Source organism: Heptranchias perlo, chromosome 20 (assembly GCF_035084215.1).
Source record: "Heptranchias perlo isolate sHepPer1 chromosome 20, sHepPer1.hap1, whole genome shotgun sequence".
Classification (NCBI taxonomy): Eukaryota; Metazoa; Chordata; class Chondrichthyes; order Hexanchiformes; family Hexanchidae; genus Heptranchias; species Heptranchias perlo.
This window is the reverse complement of record NC_090344.1, coordinates 48489943-48511171: the sequence shown is the minus strand read 5'-3', so window position 1 is coordinate 48511171 and position 21229 is coordinate 48489943. Positions and strand designations below refer to the sequence as shown.

General features: G+C 45.8%; 1 protein-coding gene across 1 annotated transcript in view; it reads right to left on the bottom strand.

The window, feature by feature from the left end:
* Positions 1–21229, bottom strand: part of mxd1 (MAX dimerization protein 1) — a 97286-nt gene that overhangs the window by 13984 nt on the left and 62073 nt on the right. Inside the window, exon 4 of the mRNA XM_068001273.1 lies at positions 7985–8226. Coding sequence (XP_067857374.1) covers positions 7985–8226 — 242 coding nt within the window. The remainder of the gene's footprint in view (positions 1–7984; positions 8227–21229) is intronic.

The following is a 21229-nucleotide window of genomic DNA, read 5'->3' as shown; positions in this document are numbered from 1 at the left end:
CACGAGGAGGTCCTCCGAATTACCCGCTCCCCCCACCCCGCCCCGCCTCCTCACCGGGTGGCCAAAGATCAGGAGCGTGGGGCTGAAGAAGAGGAGCCTGAAGTTGAGGAGCAGCCCCTTCAAAATAGCGAAACAGGGGCTGCAACCCTCTCACACACTCCCTGCATACGTGGAAAATGGACTCATCCAGGCCTGGAAGTCCGTAAAGGGGTTTAAAAACCTATTGGTCGGCACTGCTCCATGCGACACTCCCCACCCCAGATCCCCAGTGGTGCAGGGGAGGAAACCCGAGTGAAGAGCCCTCCACTGGGGACCCCCCCACCGGCCTCCGCCGGACGAGGAGATGACACACCAAGGCGTGTGCGGACGGGAGGCGAGGGCGGTGAAGTGGAGAGTGGTGCAGGAGCAGCCCGTACAGGAGACCCCTCCGTGCGGAGCGGAGAGGTGCGGAGGGGATTTCCGAGAGACGGCTCGAGCGGTGAGGCGCAGGCCCCCCGTGTGAACTGCTTGCAAACTTCAGGCTTTCTCGTTTTGCATCTGGCAGAGATTGTGACATGGTTTAAAATGAAACTGACTGTGAAAAGGAAGACTAAAGATTCGAAAGGGTGCAGGGAAATGGGATGAAAGAGCTGGCTCCAGCACAAGTGCAGGGCTGAACGGACTGCATGTCCCATCTCCTCTCCCGATACCCTTCCCCTCCACTCCTCTCCCCATCCCCTCTCTTTCTCCATCCCACCTTTTCCCCTTTCTCCTCTCCCATCTCTCCGCTGTCGTTCCCGCTCTCTGTTCCCCCCCTCACCGAATTCTCATCCCCCTCCCAATTATCCTCCCTCCCTCCATCCCTCTAACCCTGTTAGACCAATGGGAGATTGACCAGTTATATCTTAAAAATGGTGATGCTCGAGGTATTGCTCCTGTGGGTGGTGTTGTGAGTGTAACGTTACGTGACCAAGTGATTCCAATGGGGCCGTATCTCCCATCACATGACAGTCCCTCACTGAACACACATGGATCCAAAGCATAAGCCTCTCAGGCAAATCTCACCCGACCGGGAATCCATGAAATATCCAAGTGAGCAGGAAGAATCTTTGACAATTTTAATCCGTCCGAATCTCAGTAAATGTAGCTCAGAAAGCCCAAATGCTTTGCGCAAAATCTCCCTCGTGGTGTTCTGGAATCGCAAACAAAGAGAAAAAAAAAAATCACTGAGTGGCCAGAAGGAGGGTGTGCCGGGGAAATTGTGTGAAACCCTAACGACAGCCACTAAAATCAGCCAATCAAGATCACACTGAGGCAAACCGTGCCTGCCGACTCGAGACCCAAGGAAGTGGAGAGCACTGAAAAATACTGCCGTCCATAAATGTCCCAAAGCGCGTCACAGAGGCATAATCAAATACACGGGGATACTGAGACGCAAAAGAAGATATCAGGAGGGGCGACCAAAAGCTCGGTCGGAGGTGGATTTTGGCAGAGATGGTGAGTGTTGGCACATTATTCAACCACATGTCGTATGAGGAGAGATTGGGTCGACTCGGCCTGTATTCACTCGAGTTTAGAAGAATGAGAGGGGATCTCATTGAGACATATAAAATTCTGACAGGGCGAGACAGACTGGATGCAGGCAGGATGTTTCCCCTGGCTGGGGGGGGTCCAGGACAAGGGGGTCACTGTCTCAGGATACGGGGTAGGACATTTAGGACTGAGATGAGGAGAAATTTCTTCACTCAGAGGGTGGTGAACCTGTGGAATTCTCTACCACAGAAGGCTGTGGAGGCCAAGTCACTGAATATGTTCAAGAAGGAGCTCAATCGATTTCTAGACACAGAAGGCATCAAGGGGTATGGGGAGAGAGCGGGAATATGGTATTGAGATAGAGGATCAGCCATGATCACATTGAATGGAGGAGCAGGCTCGAAGGGCCGAATGGCCCACTCCTGCTCCTATTTTCTATGTTTCTATGTTACATGGCCACCAAACATCCATACCCACACACAAAACACAAAGGTCCCAGGAGCTGATTTACCCCCCGCGAGCCATCGACCCCGAATACCAATTGCTGCACCCCCAGCAGTGATGATTTATCTTACCATCTTAGGAGGATTTCTGGTGACATTTCAGGTTAAATTCTAAGGCAGTGAAGTTGCAGAGTTAATCAAAATGTTACAGCTTGTTGTTGTTTCAAAAGGAAATGAGGTTCTGAAATGCACATTCAGCATACTCCTGGGACAAGTTTAAGGAAGGTTTAGGATGTTGTTGAATTCAGAGCTGGTAACCTCTAGTTTACTCTCCCTTTGGTACCTCTACATTTCACAGCTAAAGCTCCTGAATTATTGATTACCTCTTTAAAAATTTGTGGTGTCCTGTCACAAAGGCTAACTTCCACTATCCTCATGCCTCAGCCCTGTGCCGTTCCCTCTGGTACAGAAAAGAACATTGAAGAATTAAGAATGAGAAAAGACCATTCAAAGCTCAGCCCACCAGTGTCCGAGGCCAGCCCCTGTCTCAATTGATCGGAAGTTAAATATTGTGTATTGTTTGGCACTATTGGTTGACAGGGGGTCTCGCAGTTGGGAGTGGAGGAGGTTTTAATCGAGCAGGGTATTTATGGAAGAGACATTTGCAAACATAAAGCTTGTAAGTTACGTATTTATGTATTAAATTATGGGCTGCAGGAGCGGACGAAGGTTTTTTTTGAACAAAAGATTCAACTGGTAACGTTTAAGTTTTTTTTCCTGGCAGCTCGTCGTTGAGTTTCAGGGTTAGAGCATTAGCATCACAAATAGATGATGAACCAGCAAGACCCGGGAGCGAGGAAAAAGCAAGGGACGGGGCCATTGGAGTGGGAAAGAGGCAAAAGTGGCTGGAATAGAGTCGCCAACCCTCCAGGATTGTCCTGGAATCTCCAGGAATTGAAGATTAATCTCCAGGATACTGCTGGGAGCAACACCCGGGAGAAAAATCATCGGGGCATTAAACAAAATGGTGTGGTTTTTTTCAATGTTCTTTGAACATGTCACTTGTTACTTATGAAAAAACACTGGCTGCTTGACTGAAGTTGAGAATCATTCAATTGGGGAACGGAGAGTCTGTTTGCTTCTCAGTTGGAGTTGGTGAAGGTGATGCGTCACGTGGATGGAGGTGTCGGTCGACCAATGCTGGAGGTGGGGCAGGAATACATCCAGCCAGAGTTGGCAACCCCAGGCTGGAAGCAAGGCCAAAGAAGGTCACTTAACGGCGTAGAGGTCCAGAGGGGGCTGGGAGGAAGAAATGGGAGCAGGGGAGAGGGCCATTGGAGTGGGGAAGTGGAAATGGAGGCAAGAGGAAGACGAAAAGACCAGCGGTGATGTTTAACAGCCGTAGAAGCACGAACATGGTAGGTGCGATATGAAGAATCACCAGCAAATCATTTTTAATTGCCGCTACTGTTGAAAGGGTTGTAGAAGTTGGGAACTCTCTTCCGCAAACTGCAATTGATACTAGCTCAATTGCTAAATTTAAATCTGAGATAGATAGCTTTTTGGCAACCAAAGGTATTCAGGGGTATGGGCCAAAGGCAGGTATATGGAGTTAGATCACAGATCAGCCATGATCTTATCAAATGGCGGAGCAGGCACAAGGGGCTGAATGGCCTCCTCCTGTTCCTATATTCCTATGACCTCAGGAAGGAGCGAGAAGGCAGGTAGTCTGTAGAAATGAAGCCTCAAGAGAGCAGGAATTTCTTCGTTTCAAGGTCTTGGGAATAAATGAATTAGGGCAGGAAGCAATCTGGTGAATCTTGTTTCCAGCACAGTATGGATGCAGGGAGGTAAGCACACGTAGAATGGAGCATTTGGGATCAACAAGAGAGCTGTTCAGAGCCACTGTCATGGACCTGTCCCCTCTCACTGGGCACATACATGAGGAATGGCCTCTGAGGTGAGGCAGCTGAGGTCAGTCACTGCCCATGAAGCTTTATCCAGGCAAGAGTCAGCACTTTCAGACGTGAGAGGGTGGGGGAAAGATATGTTGTGGAGCAAAGTGCCGTCAGGTTAACTTCCACAGCGTTACTGATGGTGAGAGTGGTCTGAACAATGCTGGAATTGCAAGAGCAGGCCAGGGTGAAAATCCACTGAGACTCAAGAAATGTGGGGATTCTGCTCTGACTCTGTGCAGCATTGAGTAAATCACAAGTTTGACTGATTTGCTGTGAAGCCAAATTATAGAATCATACAGCACAGAAGGAGGCCATTTGGCCCGTCGTGCCTGTGCCGGCTCTTTGAAAGAGCTATCCAATCAGACCCACTTCCCCCTGCTCTTTCCCCATAGCCCTGCAATCGGCAAGCAGATAGACATGTTGTTGTGATTGAGGTATTGGAACAGCTTCTCACTCACAACACTTCTCGTTTCACAAAACTCCTGTCACTATGGCTACTAGTCGTCAGTCAATGGTGAAACATTGGTCCCTTCTTGTGACTCGGTCAATGGTTGCTGCTCTGCATGCTGATGGGAAAACACGACCAAAAACAGGGAGTCAGTGAGGCAGCTGCCAACAGATGTAGCCACTAAGGTCTGAGTCCTGTTTCTGACCAGCCAAAACCTCTCCTCACAGCTCTGGTGCTTTTCAGCTGCCTTGATGGTCAGAGTCTCAACTTCCAGCTTCTGTCCTTCAACACAGGTCGAAGCCTCTTCCAGTTACCACCCAGTGTCAAAGTCCTGAGCGTCTTCCAGTTTCTCGTGCGGACCAGCGTACATAAAGGGTGGGACATGGTAACAGATCCAGGCAGGAGAAGACGGTGAGCCCATCGAGCCTGACTATCCATCGTATTCCCTTGGTGCATTTGTAGTAACAACAACAACTTGTATTAATACAGCACCTTTAACGGAGTAAAACGTCCCAAGGCGCTTCACAGGAGCGATCATCAAACAAAATTTGACACCGAGCCACATAAGGAGACATTAGAACAGGTGACCAAAGGTTTTAAGGAGCGTCTTAAAGGAGGAGAGAGAGGTGGAGAGGCGGAGAGGTTTAGGGAGGGAATTCAAGAGCTCAGGGCCCGGGCAGCTGAAGGCACGGCCGCCAATGGTGGAGCGATTAAAATCGGGGATGTGCAAGAGGCAAGAATTGGAGGAGCGCAGAGATCTCTAAATCCCATTTGTTGACAAGTTCCTCCTTGAAACCCATTAAGGTTTCTTGTTCCAGCACCCTTCTTGCTGTCCCTTGTACAGGAAAGATTTATTGAGAGCAAAGAGGTTACCCTGTAAACAGTACAACACTGAATCGTTTGGAGTTCAGATACTGCATGTTACATATCATCCCAGTCCTCATCTCTCCTGGAGGCATATTAAAAGGACAAACGTTTCCTCTTAGAAAAAAATATTCACCAGACAGGCAGAAATAAAAATCTGACCGCCTGCTCATCCAATTAATAAAGCCTTCAGTACGCCTCATTAAAATGGAAATGATTATGAGTGTTTCAGCAATTGAATGCCCTTTACGTGGTGACGCTATAATGTTGCACATCAGTAGCACCATAGAGTAATCTTCTCACGATTGTTCTCATTTTGGAAGCTGGGAGAGGGGAACGAGGGGGCAAGTGTCCTCGTCTGAAAGACATCTTACGTCACCAGGCGTGGCTTCGAGGAGAAGCCGCACAAAATTTCCTGGAAAACAGACGTGAGAGGCAGTCGTCTTTAAGAGAACAAAAGAGGCAAAAGTAAATTTGCAATCTTAGCAAAATACTGAAAAGCACAGCAGAGATTGTGGAAAAACCATTACCGGATCATTAAAAAAACACTCACACATTCGTCTCACACATTTTACCAGCAAACGCACAAAAAGGTGAAAGTTCACATGCATACACCGTGCAATATGAGTGTTGAGATCATGTGACCAACAACAGTGTCTATTACTCATTTTTAATTTACTAATCAAAAATCCAATTAGCCACATCTGGATTCCCAATTAGCCACATGTGGCTAGTCACACATGTATTGGTCAACACTGCACCACGGCATCATTTCAAACAACTTGCACGACAGGGAAATAATTGAGCTGGGGAGAGGAGGCGGTGGGGGGAGCTAACCTTCACTTTAACCAACACTGAGCACAATTCTCGGCACGGATCATGTCTCCAAAAGCAGAGGTCAATGAACATTGAGGGAGTTTACTCTAAAATCACAGGGAGGTGTACACTCCAGGGTAGGGAGGGTTGAGTGAGCAGAGAGGTTGTAGAGTCTTGAAATAAGTATCTTCATTCTCCTAGGATCGATAGTGCAGAAGAAGAGGAGGCAGATTGACAATTCGAAAATGGAGCCAATATTTGCAGGAGCAGCTGAGGGAACAGGAATTCAAAGCAGAGGCTGGGACCGTACCTCCGAACTTTGACACTTGACAACTGCAAAATAGGAACATAGGAACATAGGAGCAGGAGTAGGCCATTCAGCCCAGAGAGTTTCAAACTTCTACAAAATGGTGGGGAGCGCCCCTCAGGATCCTTCAGGCATAGTCACTGCATCCAAGGAGGAGGCTGACACTCCTGCTTGCCAGCACAACGAAGGGTTTAAGATGAATAGGTGACTACCTGGGCACAAGGGGTGATAAACACTCACATTTCCGGGCTCAAGTCACACCTGCCGGATCAAAGAAGGAACACTTTCAAAATGGCAGCTGCAAAAGCGGAAATCTGATCGATTTTTCATTGAACCGACCAAATTTGGTGTTTGCGTCATCATTTGAAGCATTTAAATGCAGCCAATATTAAATGTGCAACGAGGGCTGCATTGCCCGAGATCTATACTGGACGTTCCACGGGAAGGGACAGTGTGCTGCTGCCCCTATCACTCTGTGAAGGTGCCTCTTCCGGCTCTTGTGCTGCCAGGCCTGGGGCCCGCTGCTCGCCCAGTCCTGGTGGGGAGCAGATTGCGAAAGCAAGGTTAAAAGCTGCAGCTTCATCTAAACTTTATTCAGATGATAACATTTTGAAACATTTTTACCATTCCTTGGATATCTGTCCTGTTTCTAACACCCATCATTGGAAAGATTTTTTTAAAAATAATTTCTGCACATCTTTTATAGAGCTCATTTTACCAATCTGTAAAGGGCGTTTGTCACTTTGCTGTTAAAATCAAGGAACATTAATAAAATGAGATTATTTTTGTTGCAAAAAGGTCAAAGTGAACAGACACATTTCTACTTTTTATAAAGCTGCACACTTTCAGCATAAATTCTGTCATAAATATTAATAAGGAACAGGTCAAACAGAGGAGCATATAAACTATTAATGCATACTTAGCCATTTCAACCACAAGAGTACTGCTTACCTTTTGTTCCGCAACTATTTTTTTCGAAGTTCCTTTCAGGTCAAGATACATTTTACATTACAACAGTGACTACACTTCAAAAAGCACCGCATTGTCTGTAAAGAGCTTTGGGACGTCCTGAGGTGGTGAAAGGCACTATATAAATGCAAGCCTATCTATCAAATCTATCGTTTGGGTAATACTCTGCTTGATAATGAATGCTAGACACACTGAGGGAGCGCTACACTGTCGGAGGTGCCACCTTTCAGATGAAATGTTAAACCTCTCAGGTGGACGCGAAGGATCACACGGCCACTATTTGAAAGAAGAGCAGGGGATTTGTCCCCCGTGTCCTGGGGACAATATCTATCCCTTAACCAACATCACTAAAAAACAGATTATCTGGTCATCGTCACATTGCTGTTCGTGGGACCTTACTGTGCGCAAATTGGTTGTCATGATTCCTACATTACAATAGTGACTACACTTTTCATTGGCTGTAAAGTGTTTTGGGATGTCCTGAGATCATGAGAAGCACTACATAAATGCAAATTATGATTCATAAATGCTTTTTCTTGTCTTTCCCAGAATCAAACTGTTGCCGTATGAGCAGGAAGAAAACACAGACAAAATCATCAACAACATTTCAATTCGATATCTGCACAAAGAAATGAACACAGCTGTCAATAACAGGATGAGAACGGACCTTTGACCCTTCCTCTGTGGAGATGTTGAACCTGAAATCTGGCAATTTGTGCAGGGTAATTCCTTATGATGTGTTGAAATAAACCTTTGACAACGTACGGACGCTGGACCAATTTCACACCGACCGACAGCCACGATCTTCTGCTCTTCATCACCACCTGGTGAACGTTGCTGGAAGTGTACGCGGACACAGACTGACGGACAAAAGCACCAACGCAATGATAACCCAGCAAAAGCCAGCACCTACGGGAGAGGACAAGGGGAGAAAATGACACACCAATAAAAACAATAGCTTCACATGACGAATAAAAGAATAACAGCAAGTTAAAGTGCGATCGATTTTCAATGGAGTGGGAAATGCCTTCTAACCTTTATCCGGCCAATATATAAATCAAAATTTGGCAATTTAGGGAAAGAAAAGTGTCAGTCTCAAATTTTTATTGGTCTTTGGCTCTTCCCCCTCCTCCCTCGCAGTATATAAATTCTGGCAATGTGAAACAGGAGCAGGAATTTAAACTAGGATAAAGTTTATGTTTCGGAGTGCCTCGGCTTTCTTGCTTCCATGGACTGGTCCTTACCTTTCCACTGCAGTCAGATGGGACACCTGGTGGTTGCTTTACTGAACTGACCCACAGCCCCAATACGTTTCTTGCACACAACTGCTCACTTTTGCAAATCATCATTGAGTTCATTCTGTTTATTTTTAATTTGTTGCATTTTGATACATTGTCAAAGCACTATGTTAATTTACGACAGAAGGAGATTGTATTTGGGGCCGTAAATGTGGTAAGATGTATAATCAGGATGCATTGTTGCAACTCGCCAAGGCTTCTTCGACAGCACCTCCCAAACCCACGACCTCTACCACCTAGAAGGACAAGAGCAGCAGGCGCATGGGAACAACACCACCTGCACGTTCCCCTCCAAGTCACACACCATCCCGACTTGGAAATATATCGCCGTTCCTTCATCGTCGCTGGATTTTAACCTTTATCTGGCCAATATTTAAATCAAGATTTGGCAATTTAGGGAAAGAAAAGTGTCAGTCTCAAATTTTTATTGGTCTTTGACTCATCCCCCCCGCCTCACAGTATATAAATTCTGGCAATGTGAAACTCCCTTCCTAACAGCACTGTGGGAGAACCGTCACCACACGGACTGCAGCGGTTCAAGAAGGCGGCTCACCACCACCTTCTCAAGGGCAATTAGGGATGGGCAATAAATGCCGGCCTCGCCAGCGACACCCACATCCCATGAACGAATAAAAAAAAATCAGGGGAATGGTTCACGTGACAGACATTGGGCATGAAAGTGAGTGTTGCCAGGAATTAATGCAGCAAGTACAGATGCAAACTGACAAACTATTTCCCAACTAGAGTCAACTTTGCTTCCCACTCCCTCCACCATCGGCGCACCATGGCTGCAGTGTGTACTATCTACAGAGTGCACTGCAGTAATTTGCCAAGGCTTCTTCGACAGCACCTCCCAAACCTGCAATCTCCACCACCTAGAAGGACAAGGGCAGCAGGTGAACGGGAACACCGTCACCTCCAGGTTCCCCTCCAAGTCACACACCATCCCGACTTGGAAATATATCGGCCGTTCCTTCATTGTTGCTGGGTCAAAATCCTGGAACTCCCTACCAAACGGCACTGTGGGAGAACCTTCACCACATGGACTGCAGCGGTTCAAGAAGGCGGCTCACCACCACCTTCTCAAGGGCAATGGGTACGGTAGCAAAGTGGTTATGTTACTGAATTACTATTCCAGAGACATGAGTTCAAATCCTGCCACAGCACCTGGGGAATTTAAATTCAATTAATTAAATAAAATCTGGAATTAAAAACCTCATATCAGCAATGGTGGCTTTTAAACTACTGGATTGTTACAATAACCCTCATGCCCTTCAGGAAAAGAAACCTGCTGTTCTTACCCGGTCTGGCTGATATGTGACTCCAGACCCACAGCAATGTGGTTGATTATTCTTAATTGTCCTGTGAAATGGCCAAGCAAGCCGCTCAGTTGTACAATCTTGCTTAAAAAAAGGTCATAATAAGAATAAAACCGCTAGGCACCGGACATGACAAAGGCAAACTCAAGCCCAGTTGACCCTGCAAAGTCCTCCTCATCTAATGTCTGGGGACTTGTGCCAAAATTGGGAGAGCGATCCCACAGTCAAACAACAGCCTGATATGACCAAACTCACAGAATCATCCCAGACTCTGCCATCACCAGCCCTGTGTATGTCCTGTCCCACCAGCAGATGGCGGAGTCCAGCACGTGAGTGCAAAAGGCAAGGCTGAAACGTTTGCAGCCAGAAGTGCCGAGTGGATGATCCATCTCGGCCTCCTCCCGATATCCCCACCATCACAAAAGCCAGTCTTCAGCCAATTCGATTCACTCCACGTGATATCAAGGAACGGCTGAGTGCACTGGATACAGCAAAGGCTATGGGCCCCGACAACATCCCCGCTGTAGTGCTGAAGGCTTGTGCTCCAGAACTAGCTGCGCCTCTAGCCAAGCTGTTCCAGTACAGCTACAACACTGGCATCTACCCGACAATGTGGAAAATTGCCCAGGTATGTCCTGTCCACAAAAAGCAGGACAAATCCAATCCGGCCAATTACTGCCCCATCAGTCTACTCTCAATCATCAGCAAAGTGATGGAAGGTGTCGTTGACAGTGCTATCAAGCGGCACTTACTCACCAATGTGAGCCAGGTGAGAGTGACTGCCCTTGACATCAAGGCAGCATTTGACCGAATGTGGCACCAAGGAGCCCCAGTAAAATTAAAGTCAATGAGAAACAGGGGGAAAACTCTCCATTGGCTGGAGTCATACCTAGCACAAAGGAAGATGGTAGTGGTTGTTGGAGGCCAATCATCTTAGCCCCAGGACATTGCTGCAGGAGTTCCTCAAGGCAGTGTCCTCGGCCCAACCATCTTCAGCTGCCTCATCAATGACCTTCCCTCTATCAAAAGGTCAGAAATGGGGATGTTCGCTGATAATTGCACAGTGTTCAGTTCCATTCGCAACCCCTCAGATAATGAAGCAGTCCGAGCCTGCATGCAGCAAGACCTGGACAATATCCAGGCTTGGGCTCATAAGTGGCAAGTAACATTAGTGCCAGGCAATGACCATCTCCAACAAGAGAGAGTCTAACCACCTCCCCTTGACATTCAACGGCATTACCATCGCCGAATCCCCCACCATCAACATCCTGGGGGTCACCATTGACCAGAAACTGAACTGGACCAGCCACATAAATACTGTGGCTACAATAGCAGGTCAGAGGCTGGGTATTCTGTGGCGAGTGACTCACCTCCTGACTCCCCAAAGCCTTTCCACCATCTACAAGGCACTAGTCAGGAGTGTGATGGAATACTCTCCACTTGCCTGGATGAGTGCAGCTCCAACAACACTCAAGAAGCTCGACACCATCCAGGACAAAGCAGCCCTCTTGATTGGCACTCCCTTCACCACTGGCGCACCGTGGCTGCAGTGTGTACCATCCACAGGATGCAGTGCAGCAACTCGCCAAGGCTTCTTCAACAGCACCTCCCAAACCCACGACCTCTACCACCTGAAAGGACAAGGGCAGCAGGCACATGGGAACAACACCACCTGCACGTTCCCCTCCAAGTCACACACCATCCCGACTTGGAAATATATCGCCGTTCCTTCATCGTCGCTGGGTCAAAATCCTGGAACTCCCTTTCTAACAGCACTGTGGGAGAACCTTCACCACACGGACTGCAGCGGTTCAAGAAGGCGGCTCACCACCACCTTCTCAAGGGGCAATTAGGGATGGGCAATAAATGCCGGCCTCGCCAGCGATGCCTAGATTCTGAGAATGAATATAAAAAAACGTCTGGCTACTATTGTAACAAAGTTATTAGTACGAGGTATGTGCTCTCACTCGCATTAATCTATAACTACCTCTGCAGGGGCAGATGAGAGGGAACCTGTTCCAAATGTGGAGAAGGGTCCAGACTGTTTGTATAGTTGCTTGAGAGGTGTTTTTGGTGCCCATCTGTTCTGCTCGAGCTGGGACCCAAATGTCTTGCACTTCAAATCTGCCTACGTATCATTTTGCATAGTGTATTGGCATATACACAGTGAATTGGCATGTGCGCAATATATTGGCACGTGCACAGTGAATTGGCATGTGCACAATATATAGGCACGTGCACAGTGAATTGGCATGTGCACAGTGAATTGGCATGTGCACAATATATTGGCACGTGCACAGTGCCTTGGCACATACATGGTGTATTGGCACGTGCACAGTGAATTGGCATGTGCACAATATACTGGCACGTGCACAGTGCTTTGGCACGTACATGGTGTATTGGCACATGCACAGTGAATTGGCATGTGCACAATATATTGGCACGTGCACAGTGACTTGGCATGTGCACAATATATAGGCACGTGCACAGTGAATTGGCATGTGCACAATATATTGGCACGTGCACAGTGACTTGGCATGTGCACAATATATTGGCACGTGCACAGTGACTTGGCACGTACATGGTGTATTGGCACGTGCACAGTGAATTGGCACGTACATGGTGTATTGGCACATGCACAGTGAATTGGCATGTGCACAATATATTGGCACGTGCACAGTGACTTGGCATGTGAACAATATATAGGCACGTGCACAGTGAATTGGCATGTGCACAATATATTGGCACGTGCACAGTGACTTGGCATGTGCACAATATATTGGCACGTGCACAGTGACTTGGCACGTACATGGTGTATTGGCACGTGCACAGTGAATTGGCATGTGCTCAATATATTGGCACGTGCACAGTGAATTGGCACGTACATGGTGTATTGGCACGTGCACAGTGGAGATGAGCCACGATAGATTACATGGCGATATCAGGGAGCCATAAGCCCGTGAAAACAAGTAACTTAAAAGGTTTGGAAAGCCTGTGATTGATGCTTTTCAGGGCTAATTTAGATTGTTTGTCAACACTAGTCTCATGTGTAGTCACCATGCTTTATATTCGTTTTGTGAAAACATAGGAAACTTAGGGAAAAAAACTTTACCAATTTCAAAGGGGAATTTTTTCACACAAAAGGTAGTGGAAATCTGGAACTCTCTCCCCCGAAAGGCTATGGGTAATAGGTCAATTGAAACTAAGATCGAAAGATTTTCGTTAAGTAAGTGTATTAAGGAAGTTGGTGTAAAGGTGGGTAAATGGAGTTGAGGTACAGATCAACCATGATCTAACTGAATGGCCCGAGGGGCTGAATGGCCTCCTCCTGTTCCTTTGTCTGCATTTCTCAGCATATGTACTCCTTCAATCTCTCCGAAGACGGACCAAATTAACACTAGGCCAGACCACATTCAGTTCAATTTGCAACTAACTTTATTCCACACTGCAGCAGACAACCCATCTATCGTTTTGTTGTGTTATTTATAGAGCTGTAATTCTCAAAGGATTAAATTCACTTCAAAAACCAGGCTGAACGAAGATCCATCTCATTTGAAGAGTCCGTGTCCTCACTCCCAAATGGAACGGTTTTTGGCTTCCAGTTAAAATGAAGGTACACAGTATTAAAGGGAAGGTGGATGGAAAGTTAAAAGATACAAAACGGAGATGAATGGATGTTTTTTGATCTGGGGGATGTAAACAGTGATGTCCCCCAGGGATCAGTGTTGGGACCATTGCTCTTCTGAATTTTTGTAAATGATCTGGACAAGTTGTGAATGGGAGGCACAATATCCAAATTTGCAGATGAAACAAAAATAGGAAGCATGGTTAACCATGAAGAGGGCTGTGAGTGACAGAGGAAGTTGGGCAGACAGATGTCAGATGAAAATTAATGCAGAGTAATTTGGGATGATCCATTTTGGAGGAAGAATAAGGAGAGAATATATACACTAAATGGTCAAACATCAAAGGAGTAGAGAAGCACAGCGACTTTGGGCTTCACATAGAGAGATATTTAAAAATGGGAGGACAAGTTGATAAATCAGTAACACAGCAGTATCATTAGGAATACTGAGAGTGTGTTAATGATGGTCCAAGGATAGTTACCTTTCCCCATTAGGAATACTGGGAGTGTGTTAATGATGGTCCAAGGATAGTTACCTTTCCCGCATTAGGAATACTGGGAGTGTGTTAATGATGGTCCGAGGATAGTTACCTTTCCCCATTAGGAATACTGGGAGTGTGTTAATGATGGTCCAAGGATAGTTACCTTTCCCGCATTAGGAATACTGGGAGTGTGTTAATGATGGTCCGAGGATAGTTACCTTTCCCCATTAGGAATACTGGGAGCCTGTTAATGATGGTCCAAGGATAGTTACCTTTCCCCATTAGGAATACTGGGAGTGTGTTAATGATGGTCCGAGGATAGTTACCTTTCCCCATTAGGAATACTGGGAGTGTGTTAATGATGGTCCAAGGATAGTTACCTTTCCCCATTAGGAATACTGGGAGTGTGTTAATGATGGTCCGAGGATAGTTACCTTTCCCCATTAGGAATACTGGGAGTGTGTTAATGATGGTCCAAGGATAGTTACCTTTCCCCATTAGGAATACTGGGAGTGTGTTAATGATGGTCCGAGGATAGTTACCTTTCCCCATTAGGAATACTGGGAGTGTGTTAATGATGGTCCAAGAATAGTTACCTTTCCCCATTAGGAATACTGGGAGTGTGTTAATGATGGTCCGAGGATAGTTACCTTTCCCCATTAGGAATACTGGGAGTGTGTTAAAGATGGTCCGAGGATAGTTACCTTTCCCCATTAGGAATACTGGGAGTGTGTTAATGATGGTCCAAGGATAGTTACCTTTCCCCCATTAGGAATACTGGGAGTGTGTTAATGATGGTCCAAGGATAGTTACCTTTCCCCATTAGGAATACTGGGAGTGTGTTAATGATGGTCCAAGGATAGTTACCTTTCCCCCATTAGGAATACTGGGAGTGTGTTAATGATGGCCCAAGGATAGTTACCTTTCCCCATTAGGAATACTGGGAGTGTGTTAATGATGGCCCAAGAATAGTTACCTTTCCCCATTAGGAATACTGGGAGTATGTTAATGATGGCCCAAGGATAGTTACCTTTCCCCATTAGGAATACTGGGAGTGTGTTAATGATGGCCCAAGAATAGTTACCTTTCCCCATTAGGAATACTGGGAGTGTGTTAATGATGGTCCAAGGATAGTTACCTTTCCCCATTAGGAATACTGGGAGTGTGTTAATGATGGTCCGAGGATAGTTACCTTTCCCCCATTAGGAATACTGGGAGTGTGTTAATGATGGCCCAAGGATAGTTACCTTTCCCCATTAGGAATACTGGGAGTGTGTTAATGATGGCCCAAGAATAGTTACCTTTCCCCATTAGGAATACTGGGAGTATGTTAATGATGGCCCAAGGATAGTTACCTTTCCCCATTAGGAATACTGGGAGTGTGTTAATGATGGCCCAAGAATAGTTACCTTTCCCCATTAGGAATACTGGGAGTATGTTAATGATGGCCCAAGAATAGTTACCTTTCCCCATTAGGAATACTGGGAGTATGTTAATGATGGCCCAAGAATAGTTACCTTTCCCCATTAGGAATACTGGGAGTGTGTTAATGATGGCCCAAGAATAGTTACCTTTCCCCATTAGGAATACTGGGAGTATGTTAATGATGGCCCAAGAATAGTTACCTTTCCCCATTAGGAATACTGGGAGTATGTTAATGATGGCCCAAGGATAGTTACCTTTCCCCATTAGGAATACTGGGAGTGTGTTAATGATGGTCCAAGGATAGTTACCTTTCCCCATTAGGAATACTGGGAGTGTGTTAATGATGGCCCAAGGATAGTTACCTTTCCCCCATTAGGAATACTGGGAGTGTGTTAATGATGGTCCGAGGATAGTTACCTTTCCCCCATTAGGAATACTGGGAGTGTGTTAATGATGGCCCAAGAATAGTTACCTTTCCCCATTAGGAATACTGGGAGTATGTTAATGATGGCCCAAGGATAGTTACCTTTCCCCATTAGGAATACTGGGAGTGTGTTAATGATGGCCCAAGAATAGTTACCTTTCCCCATTAGGAATACTGGGAGTGTGTTAATGATGGTCCAAGGATAGTTACCTTTCCCCATTAGGAATACTGGGAGTGTGTTAATGATGGTCCGAGGATAGTTACCTTTCCCCCATTAGGAATACTGGGAGTGTGTTAATGATGGCCCAAGGATAGTTACCTTTCCCCATTAGGAATACTGGGAGTGTGTTAATGATGGCCCAAGAATAGTTACCTTTCCCCATTAGGAATACTGGGAGTATGTTAATGATGGCCCAAGGATAGTTACCTTTCCCCATTAGGAATACTGGGAGTGTGTTAATGATGGCCCAAGAATAGTTACCTTTCCCCATTAGGAATACTGGGAGTGTGTTAATGATGGTCCAAGGATAGTTACCTTTCCCCATTAGGAATACTGGGAGTGTGTTAATGATGGTCCGAGGATAGTTACCTTTCCCCCATTAGGAATACTGGGAGTGTGTTAATGATGGCCCAAGGATAGTTACCTTTCCCCCATTAGGAATACTGGGAGTGTGTTAATGATGGTCCGAGGATAGTTACCTTTCCCCATTAGGAATACTGGGAGTGTGTTAATGATGGCCCAAGGATAGTTACCTTTCCCCATTAGGAATACTGGGAGTGTGTTAATGATGGTCCGAGGATAGTTACCTTTCCCCATTAGGAATACTGGGAGTGTGTTAATGATGGTCCGAGGATAGTTACCTTTCCCCATTAGGAATACTGGGAGTGTGTTAATGATGGCCCGAGGATAGTTACCTTTCCCCATTAGGAATACTGGGAGTGTGTTAATGATGGTCCGAGGATAGTTACCTTTCCCCATTAGGAATACTGGGAGTGTGTTAATGATGGTCCGAGGATAGTTACCTTTCCCCATTAGGAATACTGGGAGTGTGTTAATGATGGTCCGAGGATAGTTACCTTTCCCCATTAGGAATACTGGGAGTGTGTTAATGATGGCCCAAGAATAGTTACCTTTCCCCATTAGGAATACTGGGAGTGTGTTAATGATGGTCCAAGGATAGTTACCTTTCCCCCATTAGGAATACTGGGAGTGTGTTAATGATGGTCCGAGGATAGTTACCTTTCCCCATTAGGAATACTGGGAGTGTGTTAATGATGGTCCAAGGATAGTTACCTTTCCCCATTAGGAATACTGGGAGTGTGTTAATGATGGTCCAAGGATAGTTACCTTTCCCCATTAGGAATACTGGGCGTGTGTTAATGATGGCCCAAGGATAGTTACCTTTCCCCATTAGGAATACTGGGAGTGTGTTAATGATGGTCCGAGGATAGTTACCTTTCCCCATTAGGAATACTGGGAGTGTGTTAATGATGGCCCGAGGATAGTTACCTTTCCCCATTAGGAATACTGGGAGTGTGTTAATGATGGTCCGAGGATAGTTACCTTTCCCCATTAGGAATACTGGGAGTGTGTTAATGATGGCCCAAGAATAGTTACCTTTCCCCATTAGGAATACTGGGAGTGTGTTGATGATGGTCAAAGAATAGTTACCTTTCCCCATTACGAATACTGGGAGTGTGTTAATGATGGTCCAAGGATAGTTACCTTTCCCCATTAGGAATACTGGGAGTGTGTTAATGATGGTCCAAGGATAGTTACCTTTCCCCATTAGGAATACTGGGAGTGTGTTAATGATGGTCCAAGGATAGTTACCTTTCCCCATTAGGAATACTGGGAGTGTGTTAATGATGGCCCAAGGATAGTTACCTTTCCCCATTAGGAATACTGGGAGTGTGTTAATGATGGTCCGAGGATAGTTACCTTTCCCCATTAGGAATACTGGGAGTGTGTTAATGATGTCCCAAGGATAGTTACCTTTCCCCATTAGGAATACTGGGAGTGTGTTAATGATGGTCCGAGGATAGTTACCTTTCCCCATTAGGAATACTGGGAGTGTGTTAATGATGGTCCGAGGATAGTTACCTTTCCCCATTAGGAATACTGGGAGTGTGTTAATGATGGCCCGAGGATAGTTACCTTTCCCCATTAGGAATACTGGGAGTGTGTTAATGATGGTCCGAGGATAGTTACCTTTCCCCATTAGGAATACTGGGAGTGTGTTAATGATGGCCCAAGAATAGTTACCTTTCCCCATTAGGAATACTGGGAGTGTGTTGATGATGGTCAAAGAATAGTTACCTTTCCCCATTAGGAATACTGGGAGTGTGTTAATGATGGTCCGAGGATAGTTACCTTTCCCCATTACGAATACTGGGAGTGTGTTAATGATGGTCCAAGGATAGTTACCTTTCCCCATTAGGAATACTGGGAGTGTGTTAATGATGGTCCAAGGATAGTTACCTTTCCCCATTAGGAATATTGGGAGTGTGTTAATGATGGTCCGAGGATAGTTACCTTTCCCCATTAGGAATACTGGGAGTGTGTTAATGATGGTCCAAGGATAGTTACCTTTCCCCATTAGGAATACTGGGAGTGTGTTAATGATGGCCCAAGAATAGTTACCTTTCCCCATTAGGAATACTGGGAGTGTGTTAATGATGGCCCAAGAATAGTTACCTTTCCCCATTAGGAATACTGGGAGTGTGTTAATGATGGTCCAAGGATAGTTACCTTTCCCCATTAGGAATACTGGGAGTGTGTTAATGATGGTCCAAGGATAGTTACCTTTCCCCATTAGGAATACTGGGAGTGTGTTAATGATGGTCCGAGGATAGTTACCTTTCCCCATTAGGAATACTGGGAGTGTGTTAATGATGGTCCGAGGATAGTTACCTTTCCCCATTAGGAATACTGGGAGTGTGTTAATGATGGTCCAAGGATAGTTACCTTTCCCCATTAGGAATACTGGGAGTGTGTTAATGATGGTCCGAGGATAGTTACCTTTCCCCATTAGGAATACTGGGAGTGTGTTAATGATGGCCCAAGGATAGTTACCTTTCCCCATTAGGAATACTGGGAGTGTGTTAATGATGGCCCGAGGATAGTTACCTTTCCCCATTAGGTATACTGAGAGTGTGTTAATGATGGTCCAAGGATAGTTACCTTTCCCCATTAGGAATACTGGGAGTGTGTTAATGATGGTCCGAGGATAGTTACCTTTCCCCATTAGGAATACTGGGAGTGTGTTAATGATGGCCCAAGAATAGTTACCTTTCCCCATTAGGAATACTGGGAGTGTGTTAATGATGGTCCAAGGATAGTTACCTTTCCCCATTAGGAATACTGGGAGTGTGTTAATGATGGTCCGAGGATAGTTACCTTTCCCCATTAGGAATACTGGGAGTGTGTTAATGATGGCCCAAGAATAGTTACCTTTCCCCATTAGGAATACTGGGAGTGTGTTAATGATGGTCCGAGGATAGTTACCTTTCCCCATTAGGAATACTGGGAGTGTGTTAATGATGGTCCGAGGATAGTTACCTTTCCCCATTAGGAATACTGGGAGTGTGTTAATGATGGCCCGAGGATAGTTACCTTTCCCCATTAGGAATACTGGGAGTGTGTTAATGATGGTCCGAGGATAGTTACCTTTCCCCATTAGGAATACTGGGAGTGTGTTAATGATGGTCCGAGGATAGTTACCTTTCCCCATTAGGAATACTGGGAGTGTGTTAATGATGGTCCGAGGATAGTTACCTTTCCCCATTAGGAATACTGGGAGTGTGTTAATGATGGTCCGAGGATAGTTACCTTTCCCCATTAGGAATACTGGGAGTGTGTTAATGATGGTCCGAGGATAGTTACCTTTCCCCATTAGGAATACTGGGAGTGTGTTAATGATGGTCCAAGGATAGTTACCTTTCCCCATTAGGAATACTGGGAGTGTGTTAATGATGGTCCGAGGATAGTTACCTTTCCCCATTAGGAATACTGGGAGTGTGTTAATGATGGTCCGAGGATAGTTACCTTTCCCCATTAGGAATACTGGGAGTGTGTTAATGATGGTCCGAGGATAGTTACCTTTCCCCATTAGGAATACTGGGAGTGTGTTAATGATGGCCCAAGGATAGTTACCTTTCCCCATTAGGAATACTGGGAGTGTGTTAATGATGGCCCGAGGATAGTTACCTTTCCCCATTAGGAATACTGGGAGTGTGTTAATGATGGCCCAAGGATAGTTACCTTTCCCCATTAGGAATACTGGGAGTGTGTTAATGATGGTCCGAGGATAGTTACCTTTCCCCATTAGGAATACTGGGAGTGTGTTAATGATGGTCCGAGGATAGTTACCTTTCCCCATTAGGAATACTGGGAGTGTGTTAATGATGGTCCGAGGATAGTTACCTTTCCCCATTAGGAATACTGGGAGTGTGTTAATGATGGTCCGAGGATAGTTACCTTTCCCCATTAGGAATACTGGGAGTGTGTTAATGATGGTCCGAGGATAGTTACCTTTCCCCATTAGGAATACTGGGAGTGTGTTAATGATGGTCCGAGGATAGTTACCTTTCCCCATTAGGAATACTGGGAGTGTGTTAATGATGGTCCGAGGATAGTTACCTTTCCCCATTAGGAATACTGGGAGTGTGTTAATGATGGTCCGAGGATAGTTACCTTTCCCCATTAGGAATACTGGGAGTGTGTTAATGATGGTCCGAGGATTGTTACCTTTCCCCATTAGGAATACTGGGAGTGTGTTAATGATGGTCCGAGGATAGTTACCTTTCCCCATTAGGAATACTGGGAGTGTGTTAATGATGGTCCGAGGATAGTTACCTTTCCCCATTAGGAATACTGGGAGTGTGTTAATGATGGTCCAAGGATAGTTACCTTTCCCCATTAGGAATACTGGGAGTGTGTTAATGATGGTCCGAGGATAGTTACCTTTCCCCATTAGGAATACTGGGAGTGTGTTAATGATGGTCCAAGGATAGTTACCTTTCCCCATTAGGAATACTGGGAGTGTGTTAATGATGGTCCAAGGATAGTTACCTTTCCCCATTAGGAATACTGGGAGTGTGTTAATGATGGTCCGAGGATAGTTACCTTTCCCCATTAGGAATACTGGGAGTGTGTTAATGATGGTCCGAGGATAGTTACCTTTCCCCATTAGGAATACTGGGAGTGTGTTAATGATGGCCCAAGGATAGTTACCTTTCCCCATTAGGAATACTGGGAGTGTGTTAATGATGGTCCAAGGATAGTTACCTTTCCCCATTAGGAATACTGGGAGTGTGTTAATGATGGCCCAAGGATA